This window comes from Lichenostomus cassidix, chromosome 28 (genome assembly GCF_008360975.1).
Source record: "Lichenostomus cassidix isolate B80296 chromosome 28, HeHo_3.0, whole genome shotgun sequence".
NCBI lineage: Eukaryota > Metazoa > Chordata > Aves > Passeriformes > Meliphagidae > Lichenostomus > Lichenostomus cassidix.
In genome coordinates, this window is record NC_139508.1 from 5,513,156 (window position 1) to 5,536,675 (window position 23,520).

General features: G+C 48.9%; 1 protein-coding gene across 7 annotated transcripts in view; it reads right to left on the bottom strand.

The window, feature by feature from the left end:
• The window catches only part of PIP5K1C (phosphatidylinositol-4-phosphate 5-kinase type 1 gamma), a 51,755-nt gene that overhangs the window by 24,260 nt on the left and 3,975 nt on the right, over positions 1 to 23,520 (bottom strand). For all 7 annotated transcript variants that reach the window (XR_014846198.1, XM_085040231.1, XM_085040232.1 and 4 more), the window contains exon 2: positions 1,951 to 1,982. Coding sequence is in view for 6 of the 7 variants with exons in the window: in XM_085040231.1 (XP_084896357.1) it covers positions 1,951 to 1,982 (32 nt within the window). In the remaining variant the exon portion in view is untranslated. The remainder of the gene's footprint in view (positions 1 to 1,950; positions 1,983 to 23,520) is intronic.

Here is a 23,520-nt window from a genome sequence, read left to right on the forward strand (position 1 = left end):
CTCAGAAAAGATCCAGCTGTCAAGATTCCCCTGGTGCTTGACTGTGGTTTCCCATTGATTTAAAACAGTGATGTATTAAATCAAACAGCCACAGAGATTTATTCTTAAAATTCCATGCCCTCAGGTGTCACACTGACACCTCGGGCTTTGCTGGAGAGATCAGAGTCAGCCCAGCCCCACTCACACTGAGATAATCCATTTAAGCAAGATCTCATCTGTTTACAATTCCAAGGCCGAGCCCACACAGGGCAAGCCGCAGGAATGTCTCTTCCAGAAGTTTTGCAGAGTTTACAGAAATGCCATAGACTGCCAGCACTTCAGGGTGACAACAAACCTGCTCCTGTCCCCTTCTACTCTCCTACCTCTGAGTCTGCCTGGGCCTTTTTTGCCAACCTAGGAGGGAGCAGGTTGTGGCTGCACCTTAGCCCAGAGTAACCAGGAGTTGGAAAGTTCCCTGCAGCTCCTTCTGCAGCCCTAGGGACTCTCTACTCCACCACCAGGCAACATTGCACCCACACCTAAGCACTCTGCCAGCTGATCCCAGTGGATCCTGGAGCCCAGCAGACAGCTAGAAATGCTGGTGAGACACCAGCACCATTTCAGGGTTTGCTACATTGCAGAACAGCTTTGGATGTTCCTTTGAGCAGCACACAGGGAGTTCCAAGGTCACTTCCCAAGTGACACTGTTCTATCCTTGTCCCTCTTTGAGTGCTGCACAGACCCAGCTCCAAACTGCTGGCTCCAGCACACAATGGATAATTTTTCTCAAACTAAGAAATTCTTTGTACTTTAGCTTTTAATCAAGAGCTTGCAGCTATTTCTGGTCAATCTGCTCACACTTCTCGTACTAAGGGGCAGTCTGAGTTCTCCTTCAAAAATCCCATTTCATATCCTATTTTCTTAGCTAAGCTAGCCTTGCTCCTGAGCACTCCTCCAGCAGCTGTGAGCAGCAGCACAGCTCAGCCTCTCCTTCTACCAACCCCCTGGAGCCTAGTCCATGCAAGTCCAAGCTGTACAGTTCTGCCTTGCTAATGGCTCAACATCATCCTCCCAAAGTGATGAGCAGACACAGGCAGAGAGAAGGGACTGCCATCCTAGGAACTGCAGTAACAAAAGCCTCTTCCAGTCTCTTGCTCTGCCTATGGCTGTTTCCAGGGCAAGAAAAAGTGGCCCTATTTGTGCACTGAACGATGCAATCAACTTCCACAGAAGTTGAGCTTCCCACTATGCATATTCCTGTGCAGGTACAAAAGAATCAAGTGTTGTATTCCAGGCAATTTTATGGGAAGATTTTGCTGTTCATGTACACAAATGCTCATCATCCCAGGTGGGGAAGGGGAAGGGAGATGTAAAAAAATTTCATAAAAAAATAAAATAATTTGAACATGATGCCCTAAACCCTGAGTGTGGGTTTCAGGGAACAGCTTTCAGTCACAGAGCCTCCTACTAGATTCCCTGCTGCCAACTGTGAAGAGTTTTGCTCCAGAAGGTAACAGTGACTCAGAACCCATGACCTGGAATATCTACGAGAGAAGATGAGTCCCTGGAGATGCTCCCCTGTTTTAGGGCTTCACAAATCACAGCCTCCCTGACTTGCTCTCACTAGTGTGTAAGACCCAACACAGAGCCCTGGAGATGCCAAATACCTCCAGGTGCTGGTGTGGAAGAGGTGCCCTCAGTCACTGATGAAGAGGCATCATGGATCACACAGCCAAATCTGCCCACGTGATGGGCACAATCCCTCCACATCCCTGCTGTGGCTGCAGTGATGCCAATGAAGGGACCCCAGAGACCTGCCACTAATTTTATCACAAGTATCAATTTTTTAGTAATCTCATTTGTATTTTGAAATCCAACTTTGCTCAAAAAGGGCAGGCAGAAGAGCTTCCTAGAGCTCTGTGTTCTCATTTCTCAACACAAGATTGTCAAGCCCAGCTTTACACATCTCACCTCGGTGATGGCTGTCTTCTTTGGGCCCAGCCCTGCAGAGAGAAGAGAAGAGCATCAGGAAAAGTGAGGACATCAATAAAACCCCACCAATCCAACCACCAAACCCCTGAGAAAACAGCTCAATGCTTCGTCTTTTCAAGTATGGCAGCCAGACTTTAGAGCAGCTGGTTTTGCTTGGTTTTCAGCTTCACTAGTGCAGGAATCTGATGGTACATGAGTCGCCTGAACAATTTCATATTTGAAGCACAAAAATGCACATTTTTTCCTAGCAATAATATTTCGTAGAGGCTTCAGCAGAGAGTTCTTTCAAATCTCTGCTGCCCCATTAAGCAATAGGTCTACACTATGCTGAAGAGTCAGCTCCACACAGAAGCCCACAGGGTCACTCCTGAAGCCGCTTTCCAGCCACTCAGAAGGCACTTGACAAACTATATTGATAATTGAATCTATTTACAGAATCCAATGTCCAAATATATCACACAAATGAATGCATCATTTATCTTTACCACTGCCTTGGGAGAAGCCACTGCTGCTCCATTACAGCCAATGGCGAAATCAGGGGCTTGCCTCAAGCTTTTAGACGTATAATCAGAACTCTTTTAGATATATAATCCGAGCTGGAAACACAGGCCCCTGACTTAAGGTCATCTTCCATTTCCTAGCCTGAGTTTGTTTTTCGAGCCCAAGTTTGCAAGAATCTCTTTAAATTTCAGACAGCAGTGAGCACAGGCTCCTGTGTGGATCTTGGGACCATGAGCGCCAGACCAGCTGGCTCCCAAGACACCATGAAGGATCAAGAACTGCTGAAGAGGAGCTTCCCACACCACCCCAGCAGTCCCCCAGCACCTCTGTGTGCACAGGCCAGTTCTCAGGGGGTGTCTTCTGCACAGAACACAAACCCAAGGCACAGGTTTAAGGCACCTGTTTCCAGGTACGAGTCTGCCACTCCCTGCTCCTGTCCTACAGTGTTCCTACAAGCACAGACCCTTATCAACCCATAGTCCTTCAGAAAGGGCTTAATTTTGCAACAGACCATTGAGTGGAGCTTTGAGTTCACTCAAAGCTTTGAGCTACACTCAAATTAGCGGGTGGTCTTATCCAGAGGGAGTGAATGTACCCTGTCCCTCCTGGCTGGAGAGCAGGAAAAGCCCTGGAGCACCCAATGCAACTTCTGCTGCTTCAGCATCTCCCCCATTTGGTGAAGAAGGAACTTCAATGGTTTACCTGTGATACCTGCTCAATCCCCTCAAAGAGAAGCAGTGATGCTGCTCCAGGGCTTGTTTCAAAAGGATCCTCAGCAAGAAGTTGGGCATAACTTCAGTACCTGAAGGGGCTCCATGAGAGCTGGAGAGGGACTTTGGACAAGGGCCTGGAAGGACTGAAAAAGGGGGAATGGTTTCCCACTGCCAAAGGGCAGAGTTAGATGGGATATTGGGAAGGAATTCTTCCCTGTGAGGGTGGTAAGGCCCTAGCACAGGTTGCCCAGAGAAGCTGTGGCAGCCCCTGGATCCCTGGAAGTGTCCAAGGCCAGGCTGAACAGGGCTTGGAGCAGTCTGGGATAGTGGAAGATGTCCCTGCCCATGGCAGGGGGTGGAAGAAGATGAGCTTTAAGGTCCCTTCCAACCCAAACCATTCTGAGATTCCATGATAATGGGATGACAATAACACCAGGAAAGTGTGTGACTCAGTTACGTTCAGAAAATATTTCAGATTCTGGAGAGCAAATAAACAAGAAACCCAACAAAAACCCCTTGGCGATCACAGGGCGGATGAAACTGCTTTGGCTCAGAAGTGCTGCAGGTGTCTCACCACCTTGATCTCCACAAACTGGGCAGGCCCTGGTGCAAAATGGGTCTCATCACGTGGCATTTGGAGCTGTCTGCAGAGCACCCCCGGGCCTACAGCCTAGCCTGTGAGGCAGAGCCAGTGTGGCACGGGAAGAGTCACTTCTTGTTATTCTCTTTTAAACAGTGCCCAACTCCTGCACCAGGAACAGTCACTTAAATGCCACTCCCTGTGTCGAACAATGCCATTGGAAACAGGCAGAGGGAAGTGAGCACAGTGAGAACCCGAGGCATGCAGAGCAGGTCCTCTCTGTCATGCACCCCAGCCAAGGGGGTGTCACTGACACGGGCGGGCGGGTGACACGCACCGAGTGACATGAACCCTGTCACTCCTCCAGTTCTTGGACTGCAGCAGCACATGGCTCAGGACCACTGAGAGCTCAAACTGTGCTGAAAAATTAGTTCTTTGGCCTAAGCCAACACGATTTTGTGATTATTGAACGAAACACCCTGCAATGGCTCGGAGAGCAGGAAATAAGGCTCCAAGTGAGCATTTGGCTAATGAACTTCCAGGGCATGAGCTGAGGCAGCACTTCCAGACCACTGGCAAATCCAAAGGAGCTAATGCTGCTCCAGATTGAGTACTGGAAATCGCTGGGAATGCAGTGCAGCTGAGAACCCCGGGCCAGGGGAATGTGTTCTCCCTGCACAGCTGCCACCACTCTCCTGCTGCACTAATCTCGTTTCTGCACTTTGTCACAATTCCAGAGCAGGAGATTATCTTTAATTTTGTGATAATTACCACAAGCAGCTTTCATTCCCAGCTTTTAAGTGTCTGCTGCTGTACACGTACCAAATGTGGAATCAACACTGACCATCCACACACAGGAAAGGTATTGGTGGCAAGGAACCACAGACCTCTGGGAGAAATAATGCTTGAGGTGGACAAGAGTAACCCCAGCAAAACTTCCCTCTGCCCCCACCAGTAATAATAAGCAATCAGCTTTATAAAATCAACTTGTCTAGGCAGAAAATGTAAAAATCTTCCACTGGCTCCTCTGTGCACGGCACATGGCTGTGTTCAGCTCAAACAAGCTGACAGATGGCCTGGCAAAACCTGATTTAACTCCAGCTCCGGGGGCTATAGAACCACGAGGCTGTGCTGGCGTTTGTGGGAGTGGGAGCATTGCTGCAGGAAGTTTCAATACTTAACAAGCTAATTGAAATGATTCTTATCCGATTTGGTGTGGCTTACAAGGGTGTGCTCAGAAGTGTGATGAGCAGCTCTGGAGGGGAAACCCTGAGATGAAACCCCAACTTCCTGCCTTGCCTCCAGTCTGTGCCTGGGCTCTTCCAGGCACTTTATGCATGCTTGACCTGCTGCCTTCAGTTCTGTTCTCATCTGTGCATGGCTTTGAGTGAGCTTGAGCTTCTACGGAGCCTCTGAAATAAACACTTCAATTATGGCATTCAGTAATTCCATCTCAGACTTGTGTTTTTTCCATACTCACAGTGACATCAACCATCATCACTAAGCTGACACCCTGCAGGACAGGCAGGAATTTCCTCCTGGAAAGCCTCTGCACAAGAAAGGGCTTGAGTTTCTGCTCTACCAGCCAGAGAAGCAAAACTCTCACAAGATAAGGGTGGTGAGGCCCTGGCACAGGTTGCCCAGAGAGGCTGTGGCTGCTCCATCCCTGAAAGTGTTCAAGGCCAGGTTGAATGGGTCTTGGAGCAACTTGATATCCTTTCCACTTCCTTCAAAACCAGCTGAGGCAGGTTGACTTGTCAAAACCCTTCATTATCAAAATAGGCATTAGAGGCTTCTGTCCACCAGAAAGGAATTTCTTAAAAAGTGTAAAAAAATCCAGCAGAAGCTTCATTCAAGATCATAGAATCCTGGAAAATCCTGAGTAGGAAGGGACCCACAAGGACCGCCGAGTCCAAGCCCTGTCCCTGCACAGGACACCCCAACAATCCCACCATTGGAGCATTGTCCAAACACTCCTGGAGCTCTGGCAACCTTGGGACCAGGACCGTTCCCTGAGGAGCCTGTTCAGTACTCACAAGATCTAATAATGACGTTTTCTTTATAAGACAGGTCTATACGCACAGATATATATTTATAAATTGTAAGTATTTGATGCTATACGATGCCCTAGAGAAATCAAAACAAATCTGAATAACCAGTGGACTTATTTCTCTGATCAGAACTGCTGCTGCATCTTTACTAAAAGCTTCACTTTATGAAAGTGTTTATAAGGATATACAATATGACTGGAACTAAAAATATGTGAAAATACAAATGCCACGTAAGCTCCTTGGCTGGAGGCTGCAACAGCACGACTCCCCCAGAAATCCAGCACACCAGAGAACTGCAGTTTGCCATTTGTTCCCAGCCTGGTCTAGTGGAAGGTATACCTGCCCAGTGCACGGGGATGGAACTGGACGAGCTTTAAGGTCATTTTCAACTCAAACTATCCTGGGATGAAATCCTGACGTTACACACACCCCAGAGGAGACCTGTATCACATTTTCCACTTTCTCTACTGAGAACAAGACAATGACATACCTGAGCAGTTCATTTGGACAATAAGGGGAGGTGGAGACTGTAACCAGGACACTATGATTCCCTGTTCCATCAGAACCCTAAACACAGACTCACTGGTTAATGCCTTACAGGCAAAGGCAGAAACAAGAATGCCAAAACAGGAGCTGTGGAAGTCAAAACCTCTACACATGTATTGCAATTAAAATACAGGCAGAAAGGCTGGAAATTAAATGCATCCATCAAAAGAGACAGCTGTTACTGCCTGTAAGGGGCTGCTGGTAAAAACAAATTAAAATTAAGGGGGAATGGGGGAAGGCAATTCAACAAATCAGGAAATAGTTTGGGTTGGAAGAGACCTTACAGCTCATCTTGTTCCATCCCTTGCCATGGGCAGAGACAACTTCCACTACACCAGGCTGCTCCAAGCCCTGTCCAACCTGGCCTTGGACACTGCCAGGGATCCAGGGGCAGCCACAGCTGCTCTGGGCACCCTGTGCCAGAGCCTCCCCACCCTCGCAGGGGAGAATGTCTTTCCAATATCCCTTCTAACCCTGTCCTCTGGCAGTGGGAAGCCATTCCCCCTTTTTCAGTCCCTCTAGGCCCTTGTCCAAAGTCCCTCTCCAGCTCTCTTGTAAGCCTGAGCTGGGAAGCAGCCCCTGAGCCAGTGTGGCAGCTAGCCAGGTTTCCCGAGGAGACAGCATGAGCATCAGGTTGTGTCTCAAGACAAAGGGCCCTGTTTCAAGACAAAAGCAACCCCTGAATTTCTTCTCACACTCCACACGTATGGCTCCAGCTCTCAGCACATGGAGCAGTGCCACAGGGCATTCCTGGGAGGGGAGGGAAGGGGACACCACAGGGAGCAGGAGCCAGACTCTAGCAACACCCCAGAGAAGGCAGCTGAGTACAGGCACCTACTTCTGATCATTAAACATATTTTCTTCCCATAATTCAATACAATTTGATTTGGATGAGAAACATCAAGTAAGGCACAATATTAAATTAAAAATTTGGTTTTTTCCCTCTGTAAATATGCCATCTCTTGGCAGAAAGAGCTGTAGCTGTTCTGCACCCGGAGCACGGAAAACTGCTTCTGCCACCTGAGAGCTTGGAGAAATAATACAGAAATAAGGCAATCTGAGATAAATTCTGATTGTTATGTAGAATCTCCATAAAGCTTTACCACCTAAATGTATCTATTTTTCCCTGGAGTACTGCCTGACTGATGGATTTTTGGGATCATCTACACAAAACTGGTGCTGGTTGAACCCAGCCGACTCTCTCTACTGCCAGGTTCACCCGATCATCAGTGCTCAGGCAAGACTGGCTCCATCCCTACAGGTAAGCACATAGTGGCAGGAGAGATCCAGCTGTGATGCACCTGCAGCACAGGTATCTCAACTTTCCTCAGGATACTTTAGCCAGCATGCAAAGTCCAGCAGCTATTTGCAGACAGAAATGCTGGCAGCACCGGGCAGTATCCAAACTGGGCTACCAGGAGCAGCCAGAGATAAATAATCCCGTTTAATCCCACCTCAGCCACCCTGATTTCCTCCCTGTCCCCTGCTCCTGCTCTCCACCCGCACTGGCTCCGTGCCTCATCCCAAGCACGCAGGAGCCACCTTCACATAAAATGACATTTGCACACCAGGATCTGCTGCCCCAGCTCCATGTGCTACACTCTTCCCATGGCCTTTGTCTTGTTTATCTGAGCAGAAACACTGGGGATGGGAACAGCAAGGCTTGTACAAATGAAGAGAAGGAGCTTAATGTACGGGCTGGGCAGGCCGGGCCCTGGGGCACTGCTGTGATACCTGCTGAGAGCAGACATGGCTGACCCCTCCTTTCCACCCCGGGCATGGACATGCTCTTCCATTAAGTGGAGACAGACAGGCGCAGGGAGCCCCAGTCCTGTCCCAGCCACCCCCTCAGGTTTCTGATCCCCAAACTCCAGAACCTGCTCCCCTGCCAGCTCCCAGGGATCATCACTGAACCTGTATTTTACAGCCCAGCTTGGCTAATCAAAGCAAACTTCCAGCTTATGGAGCATCAGCACTGCCAGGGACTGCCACAAAGGGATGTTCTGCAGTAAAGGCACCTACCAGCCTGGTTTATTTTTGGGTTTACGCAGAAACTCTTTCTGCCTCAAAAATAAATCTGTTTATCCCAGCTCAAGAGGTAGGGCAGAAGCTGAAGATGCAAGCCGAGAGTTAACCACGTCCCTTCCTCATCCTCAGCTCCAGGTGCCACCACATCCAGGTTGCAGCATCCCGGGTGCAGCCCTCCTTGGGGAGCTGAGCCACGCTGGAACGTTTCCTTGACAACTCCCCAGAAAAGCACTTACAGCACCAAAGCCCAATTACAGTGAGGAACGAGAAGGACAAGACCAGGGAAATGAAATTCAAAAAGAACTGATTTGTTTTCTTGTTTCGGATCAGCTGCATGTAGAAAAAGGACAATTTTGGAGTGCTGAGCCCAAGTGTGTGACACAGTGACAAAACGCAAAACAAAAATCTCATCAAGAGCAGCACACAATAGCTGCCACCCAGCAGCGGAACAGGCTGCAGCCTTCTCAGCTTGGTAATTATGCAATCCAGTGGGATGTTCAGGCAAACATCTGCTCCATGGGAAAGGTGCAGCCTTATCTGAACACCGTGTTCCTGCTCCCTTCCATGTGCCGGTCACAGGAGGATTGTGGAGTGGAAGAACACACGCTCCCCAGCACGTCCCTCGCGGGCAGTGGGGACAGGAAGGTGAGAGGCTCCCAAGGTCAGGCACCTAGCAGTGGTGTTAGAAATGCTGGCCTCTTCCCAGCCTCTGGTTTCTCTCTTTATTACAATCTGCAAGTCCAATCTGCCTACCAGCACTCACAACAAAGCTTGATCAGGATTAGAGACAGCAAACATGGAGCAGGAAGCGTCACCTCAGCAGGACAGAGCCAGTTCTGCCCCTGTGACGACACCCAGGCACAAAGGTGCCGCACTAAAACCACGACGCCAATTTAGAGCAGGGCCATAAAAGGGTGAAGGACTTTGAAGCCACATTCCTCACAACCATACAGAAGAGCCAGAGCAACATTCAGCTGCCCTTACCTTTGTTCAAGGGTAGGATAAGCTTCAAATTCCCTACTAGCAGGTTCCACCCCACCAACTCCACTCACTTGACCATCTCCTGCCTGCCCAGAGCCATGGTTCGGCAGCAAGAGGACACAGAACCTCCTGCTGCCTTTCTAGTTGTGTTGCAAAACCACTGGGGACCTGAATGTAGCACATGACCCCAGAGAGCCCCTGGGACTCCCTCTGTGTATTCAGACTGAGCTTCCAGCTGCCACAAGGTGCCTGAGAGCCATTTCTCAAACCCAGGTCATAGAAGCACAAGGCAGTGAAGGAATTCACTTCCCTCCTCCATTTTCCATTATCCCTATCTCCCTGCCTGCAGACTCCTGCTGAGAGGCAGGATCCAGGACCTTTAACATGTCCTACCAATGTGCAGAGAAGGAAGCTCTCCTCCATCCTCCAATATGCTGCTTTTCCAGTGCCACTAATAAAGAGGGAAGAAGTTCAACCTGACTAATCTGAGGTTACACCCTGCCTGCCACAGCCAGAACAGTTGTTCTGTCTCACACAGGGTTTGCAGCATGGCAAAGCTCAGGGCTTTGACTGCTTGGGGCTTAGTGTCAGCCCATAGCACCTCCCAGACAGGTAGGGATTAGTGCTGCTGGAGCCTCTTCACCAGCCAAGCTCCTTTTGGAACTCGCTGGCTCTGTGAGGATACCTGCAAGGCAGGTGCCAGGCAAAGGACAGGGAACTGCTAGCTGGAAAAAGCATACATTTACTGTGGTCAATCCCCACATTTCTTACGCTGGATATTGTTATTGAGAGGACAAACCCCCTTTATCTAGAGCAGGAGGATGCCTTTGCACATCAGCTTGGCTCCCTTCCCAATATTCTTTCTCTGGGTATCCTGCAAAGGATCTCAGCCTGTCTTGGGGGAGCACTGGCAAGGCAAAGGAGTCATTCCAGCTGCTTGCAGGAGCAGCACAGCAGGTACCAAGAGGGCTGGACTGCAGGCTGCATGAGACAGCGACAAACTATCCCCCCTACTTCATCTCTCAGCCCTGTCTCACAGAAGGTTTTGCACATGCGATCCAAGAGGGATTGGCAAGATTATTCGTGATTTCCACCATTTAAAAATGTTTTCCTATAGGTCCCACCTCAAAGAAGACTCGTCCCCTTGCTCATTCACCAGCAGGAATTATTCTAATCTAATTTAGTCTGAGAAGAGAAGAATGCAACGGACTAAAGATATCCACCTGCCAACATCTTCCATTTTCAGACATTCTAAAAAATGTGTTGAAGTCCAGTTACTACAGTCACAGAAGGTACGGAAATCTACTTGAAGTTTCCCAATAAACACCTACCACAATGCCAGAACATACATGTCACCACAGTCAGCACACCTTTAAACCCGTGGGATCCCAGCATCCCAACCAACAGCAGTCTCCAAAAGGAAAACAGCTTTCTGTCTGCAGGCCACCCTTCACAAGACATCCCAAAGATGCACCTGGATTTTTAATGACTAGGGTATTTCCTGATTTACCCTGTAGCCAAAGCTGCTCGGCTAAATCCTCTAAGATTTAATTCCACTCTGGCTAATGTCACCTGACAGAGATTTTCTGAGGGTGCTCAAGCACTGGAGACTTGAAAGGGGATTTCAGAGCAAGGTTACGTACAACATGCGTCACTGGAGATAAAGTCCTTGTACCCAGCCTGATGGGAGCAGCCAACAAACTCCTTCACCAAACACTTCCAGTTTGCCACAGGTGCTGCTGACAACACTGCAATGTAACGCTTTGCATCACAATGCTGAGGACAAAGCCTGGGTAGGAAAGGAGGCAGGGACATCTCTAACTCCTACTGGTTTCAAAAACAGACATCCAGGCAAAAGCATCAGGTTGCATTTCCAGACCAGTTTTTAGAGTGTGAGTTTGTGATACAGCCCTCAAAGAACACATCCTCTGCACAACTCAGACATGGTTTTCAAGGTGACCAGGTACCATCAAAACATGCTCAGAAAAGCAGAGCAGTGACACATCCTTGTTTGAGAAACCAAAGGTTGGACTTGATGATCTTGGAGGTCTTTTCCAACCTCAGTGGTTCCACGATTCTATGACCTACTTACGTCTAAAATAAACCTGAATTTATGCTGATGTAAAGAGGAGAAAACCAAGCTCTCCAGGCTGCAGATATGGCTCATCTGAGCTGGTTTCTTAGCCTCATTCAAAACTCACCCCTCCAACTCTACTGCTTCCCATCAGTGTGTCCTGTGCCTGCCTGGCAGCACCTCACCACCCTTGCTGCCTGTGCCTCTCCTGCACCACCCATTCAGACTCCACAGCACAACAAAGTGAGGGCTGGCCAGCTCTTTAGGAGCAAACTCTGCTTAATCCATCGCAGCCACTGCAAATTCTTTCCTCCAGGCAGATCTAGATGAATCTTGGGCTGCATCATAAAAATTGTGACCAGCGGGTTGAAGAGGGGGATTCTGCCCATCTGCCCCACTCAGACCTGACCTGCAGAACAGCCTTCAGGTCAGGGGTCCAACATAAGAAGGATGTGGAGCTGCAGGAGTGAGTCCAGAGAAGGCCATGGAGGCCCTCTGCTCCAGAGCTAGGCTGGGAGAGCTGAGGATGCTCGCCTGGAGAAGGTTCCAGCGAGACCCTGGAGCTCCTTCCAATGCCTAAAGGGGCTCCAGGAGAGCTGGAGTGGGACTTTGGACAAGGGCTTGGAGAGACAGGAGAAGGGGGAATGGCTTCCCACTGTTCCCACTGCCAGAGGGCAGGGTTAGATGGGATAGTGGGAAGATATTTTTGGCTGTAAAGGTGGTGAGGCTTTGGCACAGGTTGTCCACAGCAGCTGTGTCTGACCCATCCCTGGAAGTGACCAAGGCCAGACTGGATGGGGCATAGAGCAACCTGGTCAAGTGGAAGGTGTCCCTGCCCATGGCAGATGGTGGAACAAGATGAGTGTTAAAGTCCCTTCCAACACAAACTATTCTATGATTCCATGATCCCTTCCATCCCTGAACATGCCAACACCTCCTCTCTTCCCCAGACTGAGGGGGCTGTTACCCAGGAGAAGTCTTGAGCCTCCAGTCTTCTCCCCAACTGGGGCTCTGTGAGCAAACATCCCCCAGAGCCCCAGCAGCTCTGGACAGACAGGTCCCTGTGCTGTCAGACTCAGGAATGATATTCAGGGGAAAAGCTACTGACACAAGGTGTAGGGAGATGGGGTTAAGAATAAATTCACATTATTGCTCATTACCGTGTTTTTTTCTCATCAGCCTTGCTAAGGCCGCTTCTGCTCTCCGTGACTCAAGAGTTTTGGTTGGGTGCACCTGCTCTGCTCTCACAAAGGCACCTGAACAGATGGAACAAAACAAGCCACGGCAGAGCAAGCTCAAAAGATGGAGTGTGCTGCCAAAAATCATAACTCAAAGTTTCAGCAAGAAGTCTCTCCTCTCCCTGGGATCCTGGCTGTAGCATGGCAGCTAGTGACTCAGCAAGCAGCTGAAAATAAGGTACCTAAAAAATAATGACATTTCAAAAAGTACTCCTAAAGCTCTTAGTAGGAAATTCAAACAGGTGAGACACACAAAGAGGGCATGAAGAGGTAATCTGGTGCCCATGCTGGGCTACAGGGAGGTCTCGGTTGTGTTACACCAGCCATCAGGGACAGCCTTCTCGAGCACAGGTACCCACGAGCCGAAGGACAGGCTGGTTCTGCAGCTTGCTCAAAGCTGGGGCAAGAAAGAAGCTTCTCCAGCCCGGCCTGGAGGATTTACACTTGGAGGCTGAGCTAGGCATTTATTATTTCTATTTAACCAAGTGCAGCAATGCCCATTTATTTACTCATTTAGGAACCAAATCTCCAGACTCTGCACAAGTACGTGCCCAAAAAAAGATGCAAAAGAAGGAAGAGCAAAATCCAAAAGAGCGCTCAGGCTTCCTAGGTACTGCTCAGGCAGAACTGAGGCTGCTGTTGAGCTGGTTCTCCCAAACTCCTGCAGCCCCCCAGGTGCTAAGGACCCTGTAGATTTCTGGCACTGTTTTCTCTGAGGCTGAGCACATGCTTGTACCCAGCACAGCACAAACCCCTCTGGGAGCAACACCAGTTTGGGCTGGGCTTGCACGGGGCATGAGATGTGCCTCATCCTTGGTATTCCTGCACTTTCACAGGATAGAGGAGTGGTCAAGGTCTCCCTGAAGTGATGTTGTGGTTTCTAGGATGTGTCTGATAGCAGCCTCTTAAAAGGCGAAAGACAAGTTACCTCGGAGCTGAACCCCACCCAGCTGGATCAGCTCTCTTTACAGAGCTTCCAGATCTTGGGCTGTGGGTTTCGGAGCAGCCCTTCTCCAGTGAGGGAGTGGAGGAAAGGCGTTCCTTAAACACAGAGAACTACAACTAAAGAACACTGGGCTCCAAGCACAAGTGACCACTTCAGGAAAAGCCCAGTCTGGCTGCCCACACAGCTCATAAATGCGTATTGACATCACTTTGTAAGTTCCAGATGCAACTGGGAACAACTTCTGGTCTCCCAGGTTCTAAAACAGAGCCCTGAACCATGGATAACTTGCGCCCTTGTCAGGGTTTTACTCAGCATCTGCCCACAAGGAAAATCTTGGAATGCCATATGAACTACAGAGTCATTAAGGTTGGAAAAGACCTCCAAGATCATCAAGCCCAACCTTCCACTGAAGCCCAGCATGCCCACTAAACTATATGGCAAACTGCCATTTCTACTTGTTTTTTGAACACTTCCAGGGATGGTGACTCCACCACTGTCCTGGGCAGCCTGTTCCAAGGCCTGACTGCTCTTTCAGTGAAGAAATTTTCCCAGTGTCCAACCTGAACCTCCCCTGGGCCACCTTGCAGCCTTTTCCTCTTTCCTGTCCCTTGCTCCTTGGGAGCAGAGCCCAACCCCACCCTAGCTGCAGCCTCCTGTCAGGGAGTTGTAGAGATGCAGATGACCCCTGATCCTCCTTTTCTCCAGGCTGAACCCCTCCAGGTCCCCCAGTTGCTCCTGGTGCTTCAAGCCCCTTCCCCTTCTCTGGACACGCCCCAGTCCCTCAATGTCTTTCTTGTTGTGAAGGGCCCAAAACTGACCCCAGGATTCAAGGTGAGGCCTCAGCAGTGCGCAGCACAGGGGGATGGGCACTGCCCTGGTCCTGCTGGCCACTCAACTCAAGCCAGCAGAATGGAGTGAACTTCAGTTTAGCATTTCTGAGCTACACAGAAGAACCTCATGGGCTCTTTAATCTGTTTGCTAAGGCTTCAGTAAAACAAGAAATGAATTCATTCCCCTGAACCAGAACACTGTAAGTCTGGATCAGCCAAACACACACTGCCACTGACCTGCAAAGGAGAGAAGGAACAGCGCAATCTGCTCCTGTGTTTTGAGAGAAACAGAAGCCACAGCCAGGCACACTGACATCAAACATTTGCTCAGAAAAGCATCTCCAGGAGCACAATCCAGCCATGTGCTCAGGCTTGTCCTCCCAACCAACAGCTATCTGGTTTATGGTGGCAGTTGTGGGGAGGCAGGAAGAGACAGAAGTGTGTGGTGACAGTGGCCAACACTTACACAACAGCTCTTAGTGGGGAATAAAGGACACCCCAGGCTGACATGGGCAGTCTCATGGCTTAAGCTCTACATTTCCTGGCTCCCAATCCAGTAATCTCCTTCCAAACCAGATGGCTTAAGCCTAGAGCTCTGTCCCTACCAAGCAGTGGGGCACCCCAGCCCCAAAGAGGAAAACAGGCAGGTTTGAGCAGAGGAGTTCCTTTCACAAAGCACAGCAGAAGGGCAGCTGGAAGGCTGAGAGCAGCTGGGAGCTGAAGGCTGCCCGTGGGAAGAGAAGAAGGCAGGTGTGATGAAGCAGAACCATCCTGCAGGTACCGTGGCCCTTTTTAAGGATGGGCCTGACCAAGCTCTGCAGTTTTGGATGGGGCTTCTCAACTTCCTCTTCACCAAAATAAGAGCATTGGTTTTGCCAGAACTTAAAAGGCAAGTCATAAGGCAAAGGAAGTTTGGAGACTGTTTTCTTGTCAAGTCAAAAGCAGGAGCTCTAATAGAAAACAAGAAGTACCAGGCAAGCAGCACTTGCTACTTCTGCCTGCAACACACTCCTTTTCCCTTCAGATGAGCAGCTGCCATTCAGACACATCCTTTCCTTGAGGGTCTTGAATTAAGTAATTTTTCACCTCACCTCACCCTTACAGATTAAGTTGTTTTTTACCCCACGTCATAGCAAAACTTGCATTCAAATTTCATTTCTTCAGCTGTTGTAAAAACCCACCTTGTTTCTCTAGGTTATAGTTTGTTCTTCATGCTGGGCACTTCCAGCCCCCTTGCACTCCCAGTTTTCAGTTGAGATTAAAAATAAATCCAGTCTTTGTGTTTTAAAGCCTGGGAGTTTAGGAAGCCACAGTATCTCTCTGAGATTGTTAAAAACCTTAAACCTCATGCCCTGTGGAAGCTTGTGCATTGCCATCCCATCCATAAAAAAACAGAGCTTGCACATATTAAACCAAATTCCTCCCAAATTGCCACATTTCTCATTTTCTTTAATAAGCATTTTCTGGCATTATCAGTCCAGAAGCCACTTTCTCAAAAGAATGTCCCAGATAGTTAATCCACCAGTGACTCCTGCCCAATATTGAAATGAAAACAAACATCCAGCCCTCTGAGACTACAGAGATAAAGACTGTGTCAGCATTTCTCTACCATCAAAATTAATTTAAGCCTGAAGAGATGTTGGGCTGAGAAGAACTATCCTGGAATTTAAAAAAATATGCATATCAAGCAGAGTGAGGCTGCAGCCTTGCCTTGAGTGCTGGAGGTGCTTTGGGCATCACAAGATCAGAAGGATCTAAAGCTGTTGGAGAGTGTCCAAAGGAGGGACACAGAGCTGGGGAAGGATCTGAGGAGTGGCTGAGGGCATTTGGCTTGTTCAGCCAGAGCAGAGGGGACTGAGGGGAGACTCCTCGGGGGCTGCAGCTCCTCCCGAGGGGAGCCGGAGGGGCAGGGGCTGAGCTCTGCTCTGGGACAGGGACAGGAGCCCAGGGAATGGCTGGAGCTGGGTCAGGGTTGGGATGATCTCAGGGAAAGGTTCTTCCCCCAGAGGCTGCTGGGGCACTGCCCAGGCTCCCCAGGGAATGGTCAGAATTACAGGGTAAAAAAACATTAAATTAAGCAAAAGCAATTGTTAACCTTCCAGATTTCAGCTCTTATCACTGAACAAACACCCCTTACCAACTACAAAAGCCACCCCAAAACATGTGCTATTTAAACCCCCAAATAATCCCCACCTGTTAGGCAAGAATGAAACTCAAGGCCTTATTTCTGAATTCCACCTCAGCAAGTGTCTGTAACTGAGCATGTCATTAACAGTGACAAGCACAGCTTTGAGACTTCAGCTTCATTTTCTGCTCTCTCTGTTCCAGCTTTGAAGTCAGGGACTATTTTACATCTCTATAGTTTGCATTTCTGCCAGCAAATGCTTTTCGTTTTGTACACTGCCCCCGTCAACACACAGCCAGCCAGATGGAGAGAGCAGCATCCAACACGTACAGAGAGGTGGAAAACTGTCAATTTGCAGATGACACCCAGTTAAAAATGACATTTAAAGAGAAGATAAGTGGTTTCAGGTATTACATCTGCCCTCTTGGCTGCACATGGGACTGAGCACAACACCCCTTCATCCTGGCACAGGGATGCAGAACCAGCCACACTGACAGAAACTGTGGAATCAAGAACACAGAGGGACAACCAAGTTCCACATCAGCATCCAAGTGGAGTGACTATGACTGCTGAAGTGCCATCAGCACATTCAGGGAAGGAGCACTCAGCCAGAGGAGGATTTTAGCCAGCTGCCTCCCTTTGAAAAATGCAATAATAAACAATTTTATACTGAAAAATCCACAAAATCTGGTCCATCAGATGTGCAGAGAAACTATAGAAAGAAAAACTACTGCAGCATCTTTGTCCTCAGCTGCTGCATCCTGCTCAAAGCAGAAGCTTTGGCAGTATTTCCTTGTGTCTCTGCCCAGGTCACAGAATGCACCAAACATGACATGGCACAGCACAGAGATGGGCAGATTTTCCCTTATTTTTTAGAGCAGTTAAAAAAGTCCGTAACTTTTGCCCTGCAGAGGACTCTTCCCTCTCCACCCATTAACCCATGTGTTAAATACCATCAGTGTCACAAAGCCAGGGTGAGCTCCAATTCCCAACCCTACACTGGGAAGAGAGCTACACATCTTATGGGAAGACCTGACCAGTGGCCATTGCAAGCTTGAGCTCACCACCTTCATTTTACTTTGTACAATGAACACTTGTGTTTCTAGGCCTTATGCCAAGCCTAAAGGCTTTTCTTCAATCCCCCAGTTTTTCAGGACCTCAAGTAAAATAAATGGACCCCAGAGGTGACAACCAACTGAAGTTGGGCTGTCTCCTCAGTGGGATCCATTTCGGACAAAGTGGTAACAAAAGTGAGTGGGCTCCAAGGGCAGAAACCAGACATGTCCCATCTGAGCTGTTGTGACTCCCAAGATTTTATCAACTGTGTTGACAAAGCAGGATACATCATTGTTGGCAGCTGAGGTCACCTGAACTCTGCCAGAGATCACAAGTGTTTGGACAATGGTCTCAGGCATTTGGTGGTACTCTTGGGGTTCTCCTGTGCAGGGCCATGAGCTGGACCCAATGCTCCCTTCCAACCCAGGAGATTCTATGAATCTATGGTTTCAGGCACTGTGGTCTGCTGGGAGCCTCACAGGACTTTGGATATGAGCCTCGAGCTTTGAAAGGACTTCATGAAACCCCTCAAAACTTGCAAATTACATAAAAATACTCAAAAAGTACTCAGTGCCCTTTGTGAGCTGTATCAAATTGCTACGACTCAAGTTGCTCAGATTGGTGCCAAGTGGCCTGAATTACCTGAGCACAGACAGCTCAGACACCCCTGAATGAGATGAAAATCCATACACAGCCCTTCTGAGCCAACTCCATCACCAAAGGGCTGACAGGACCAGCACTGAACAGCGTCTAAAGCAGTGCTGTGACTGTACTGCTGCCCAGCTACAACTGGGGAGCAAATTCCTAGAGCTTTAGGAGGATGCTGTTAACTTTGCCATTTAAACAGAATCACAGTTCCATCCACAAATCAGGAATTCCACCCTAAAAAATAATTGAAATAATTAAATTGAATCACCTTGAAGTCATTCATCTCATGCACAGAAACAAGTACTGTTTGAGAGACTGCCATACTGTTGGAGAGTTTTGATTGATTTTTATGGTAGGTAATGAACAGGTAGAGAAGCCTGCCAAGGTCACTGGATGCTTGACAGGTTGACAGCAGCAAGACGAAGGTGGACCCCCTCATCATCACCCTGCAGCACATGTGGCTGGGACGCTCTCCCATCCCACAGGAAAGGGAGGAGGAAGAGCAGATTAAGGTGACCTACATTACTCCTGCTTTAAATACACAGGAGAATTGCTTTTATTCTACCTACCTCATTCCTCCCTGCCCTTCCTGTCCCACATAAGGCTGGTGAGCCCCTATGCCCAGGTGCAGGTGGGGTGAACCCAGCCTTAACCAGGAAGGCAGAAAGCAAGTTTGGGCATCAAGCTTGAATTTCCAAGAGACTGACTTTGCAAAAAATGCTCTCTCAGCAGAGATTACACCTGTTTTTGTGTCAGTCCTCAACTCCATCAGGTTGTGCTTCACCAGTCTCAGTGGTCATCTCAGCCACTGGCAATCTGGACCTTCACTACTTGGGGTGACAGAATATAAAGCAGCAACTGAGAATGGCAAACTCCAAGGGGAAGAAAAGTCTAACTAGCAATTTCAACGACATTTTGTCAGGCAGCAAATGAGCAAGCAAAACAATCTTGACTAATTCTACTCTTGAAGAAGCACAACATGGTCACCAGCAGAGTCTGAACACATCCAAGATACCCATTTTGAGGGGTAGCATCCTGACGTGCCCAGAGTTTGGGTTACACTAAGGACAGGCTTCCAACATCAGCCCTGCTAAATGACTGTGAACTCAAGCTCCCTGGTCCCAAAAGCAGCAGAACTCTTTCTACGGAAAAAACATGAAACAGCTGGGGAATTACTCTGATTTACTAAATTCAGTGAAGGAGTAGAGAGCCGACTGGCTCCCAGCCCAGCACTCCCTTCCTCTGGTGAGCTACATTTCCTCCAGGAGATGGCTGAGGTCAAAGCACTACCAGATCTTCTGGAAAAGAAATTAGGATGTGTCTGCCGTGGTACAGGAACGCAGACAACTTGAATGTGAAGAGTCAGCAGTTTGACAGAGCTTTGTCCGAAAAAGCATTACCGAGTTTAAATGAAGAGTTAACAGCTGCTGTGCCTAAATGGGCCCTCAGAGCACAGAAGACTCATTTTGCAGAAGTCACCAAGCCCCATGCAAGAGCTCCCACAGGAGAGCAGAGGCAGGAAACTTTAACAGCAGCAGCCGGAGTGCACGGCAGAAGCTGAACCATGCCTCATTCCCCTGCATGGCTGGGAGAGGTGGAACATTAAGCAGTAAAGTGCAAAGCAGCGTTTGAGCTGTGTGGAGTCTGACCAGTGCTGAGCTCCCCACCAGCCATGGCGCCAGCGGCACCATCCCAGCAGCGCTGCTGCTTTTTAATGACCACAAACAAGGCAAAGCTGCCCTCGTCTTGTAATCCATTAATTCCTCCCAGTTCAGGAGACAGCGCTGTTTCACCCAGAACAAAGAGAGAGACTGCTGCCTGTGGTGTTCCCATGCTCAGCTAATCTCCAGGCCCTTTCAGCCATGGACGTGGATCTGCCCAGGCTGGTCTTGTGACAAACCCTGAGCCATGACCTGGTGCCCCTTTGCTGGATCAAGTAGTGCTTTGGGCAGCAGAAGCAGCTACAGGCATGCTTCTGGAATGTGGGCATTTCAAACACTCCTCATGCAACAGGCAGGTCTTCAATGATGAAGGCAAACAGCTGATTTCCAACTTCTCTTTTCTCCCAGGAAGTCTTTCCCACCCTCTCTAGTAGCAATTTCTGCAAAGAGAACGTCTAGATTCTGCTGATTACAGAGAAGATGAGGACTGGGCCCTCTTGACAAGCCTGCAAAGCATTTACACTCCTCACACTGAATGCAAACTGCACAGGCAGTGGTTGGACACTGAAGTCTGTTTCCTGCAACTCCAGATTCAAAGTCGAGCAGTTATCCGAGACAGCACTTCCCATGGGCATCTACCAGAGATGAAACTGTAAAGAACATGCCAGCCCCATACTATAAAAGAGCACTGCTCTTCTTCAAATGTGGATTATTCCAGCCTGTTTCAGTTTCTCTAAGTATTTAACAGAACCCTTCATATCACATACAGTTGTACACATTTGTGTTCTTTCAACAGAATTAGGAAAGAGTGATGGGCTTGCTGTAGCTGAAAGCTTGCAGCTTTCTAAGAAAGCTGGAGGAGAAGCAAAGAGACTCGCAGCCTCTTCTCAGAGCTGTGAGATAAAAACACATCATGGTAAGTGGTGACCAATGGTATGGGCAGGGCTGGGAATACTGGGGCAACCCAGCACACTGCTAGCTCCAGATTTCCTCCCCACCACAGCATGTCCTCTGACTCAGCCTGGTAATTCACCACAAGCCAGTGCCAAAACCCACACGTAAGCTGGGGAAGCCACAAGAACAAACCGTGGAAAACGATGACATTTAATTAGGGACTGACAGCATTTTCTGCTAAATATGTGGGTGAGGAGACAAAGTGACAGAAAAGCTGCTCTAATCACTTTTAGCTTTTTAATTACAAAAAACGCTTTCCAGAAAGTCTGGAGGTTAACCCAGCTACTGGCATCACTGAAAAAAAACCAAACAAGTGCCAGGCTGCTTAGGAACTGAGTATTTCAAAGACCTACCTAAGAAGGAAAAGTCCCAACATCACCTTATGATCACTGGCTTGTGCAGGGCTCTTGAAGAAGCCAGGCTCCCCGTCCAGGGACTCGGTCTGCGAGTTCTCCCAGGAGGAGGTGGAGAGCCTGGGAAAGCCAGCAGCTGCTCTCCCTTTGGCATACGCTCCCCAGGCAGGCAGGCAGGCAGATGAGCAATCTTGGGCTCTGCTGAGGTTTGTGTTGATGGGGATCAAGACCAAACCCACATCAGACAGGCCATAAGTTTAGTTTTCTACATGACCCTCTTCCTTCTTGTGCTTTTCTTTCATTTCAGCATTAAACAGACTTTCATTTCCAGGCCCTGACAGTACCCTGATTTCCCTCTCTGCTGTGCTCATGTCTTCTCCTGGCCGTGAGTGCATTCCTGTGGCGGCACAGCCTGCAGCTTGGGCTCAGCATGGCTTGAGTCCCCATCCCAGCATCAGATGAAAACACAAGCGGCTGCACAGACACCCTCAGCCAGCAGCAAACACCCAGAGCATGCTTGGCCAGGAATTCTGCTTTGCCAAAGACTCACAGAACACAATAGTATTTTTCTCCTTTGAGTTCCTGCACTCAAAATGGATTTAGAAATGGTGAAATACCACAGAGGTGTGTCTATGTATCTAACAGTAAGTACTTATGGGGAATCCACACCAAAGAGCAAGGGCTTTGCACCTACACAATGCTTAAAAACAGCTTCTGCCTGGCCCCACACACATGAACAGATGGTCAGTCTGATGTGACAAAAAATTATGTTGTTGGGCACATTCATGAGGTCACCCGGCTTGTAGGCCTGGGAGATGGTGAAGGACTGCAACACTGTCACTGGGTTATTAAATAAATCAAAGGGGACTATCAGAGATCTTAGTTAGGGACTTGGAAAGACTTAATGGGAAGGAAAATACCCCACCTTGGCCATCTCCTGCTGTTCAGCTGCTATTCATGAGTTTCAAGGCCAATCTGGATGGGGCTTGGAGTACCCTGGTCTAGTGGAAGGTGTCCCTACCCATGGTAGGGGGTTGGAATGAGATGGCTCCTTCCGCCCAAACCATTCTTTGATTCTGTGATTCAAACATTCTGAGTCACTTCTCTCCCAAGCATCTTGAAGAAAAGGAGGTGCCAAGGCCTCTGTGTTAAACCAGAGAGTGTGTCCCAGAACTGGCAGCCTGCTCCAATGCCTGCTGCCCCTCCCAGCTTCCCTAGGACCTGGGGGAGATCCACGAGGGTGCACCCATGGGATCAGACCATCTGGGGAAGGGAGGACCTGCTTTGGTTCCCACTTGCCTGCACCCAGGATGCCAGAGGGAGCATCTCCTGCTAGCAACCTGTCCAGCAGCTCCCTCCCCATGCTGAGTGTTCAGTTCCACCTAAACAAAGCCAAACCTGCTTGCACTGGGATTAGCAAACATCTCCCCCTCCTACTTCACTTCTGACATTCCCCACTGTAGTGCAAAAGGTGCGATGGTTTCTGCTTTTTGAGTCACAAGTGAATGATCTGCCTATGTAACACCTGCAGTTCCCATATGCACATATGAACTGATCTCATTTCAGTAGGTCCCAGCAAGCACATGGTACTGCGTTCATGTTGGGAGTGAGGCTAACCTGCCAGGCCTCTAGAGATTAATCATGGAACATGCAAATATGCTCGGCAGCCCAAAAAGGATGGGTGGGAATAATCAAACACTGACAAAGCTGAAGCAGCAAGTGATGAGATGGGCTCTCGAGTCTTTGTCAGGGTATCACACAGCCATGGCAGAACTATTTCTGGAATCAACTGGTGCTGACTGAAAGATGTGTCCATGCAGGAAGAGAGTGATTGAATTCCTGCTGCTGTTTTTTGGGCTATAATCACCTTACATGGGAAAACCATATTCATTAAGATTGTACATCTGGCAAGAGCCCATAATGGTCATGTCAGTGAATCAGTTCAATAATAGTTACCAAATTATAGTCTGCTCATACTGAAAACACTCAGGTCATTCCATGAGGAGCCCTTCCAGAAAAGCCCATGCGCCTCGCAAGTGGGATGTGGCAGTGGCAGTGGCAGCTCTGCCAGCCTTGGCCCCAAAAGTGGTGGAATGGGCTGTTATATGCAGGTCAATGCTAACGTTGGTTAATGAAAATGAGATTTATCATTCCCTGTCCTGTGTGTTCTCGGGGACTCCTTCTCCAGCCTGCCCTGACACCGATACAGGTGGGCTCAGCATCCTTTGGGCAGTGCCCACACCTCCCTGCTGTACACACTGCCC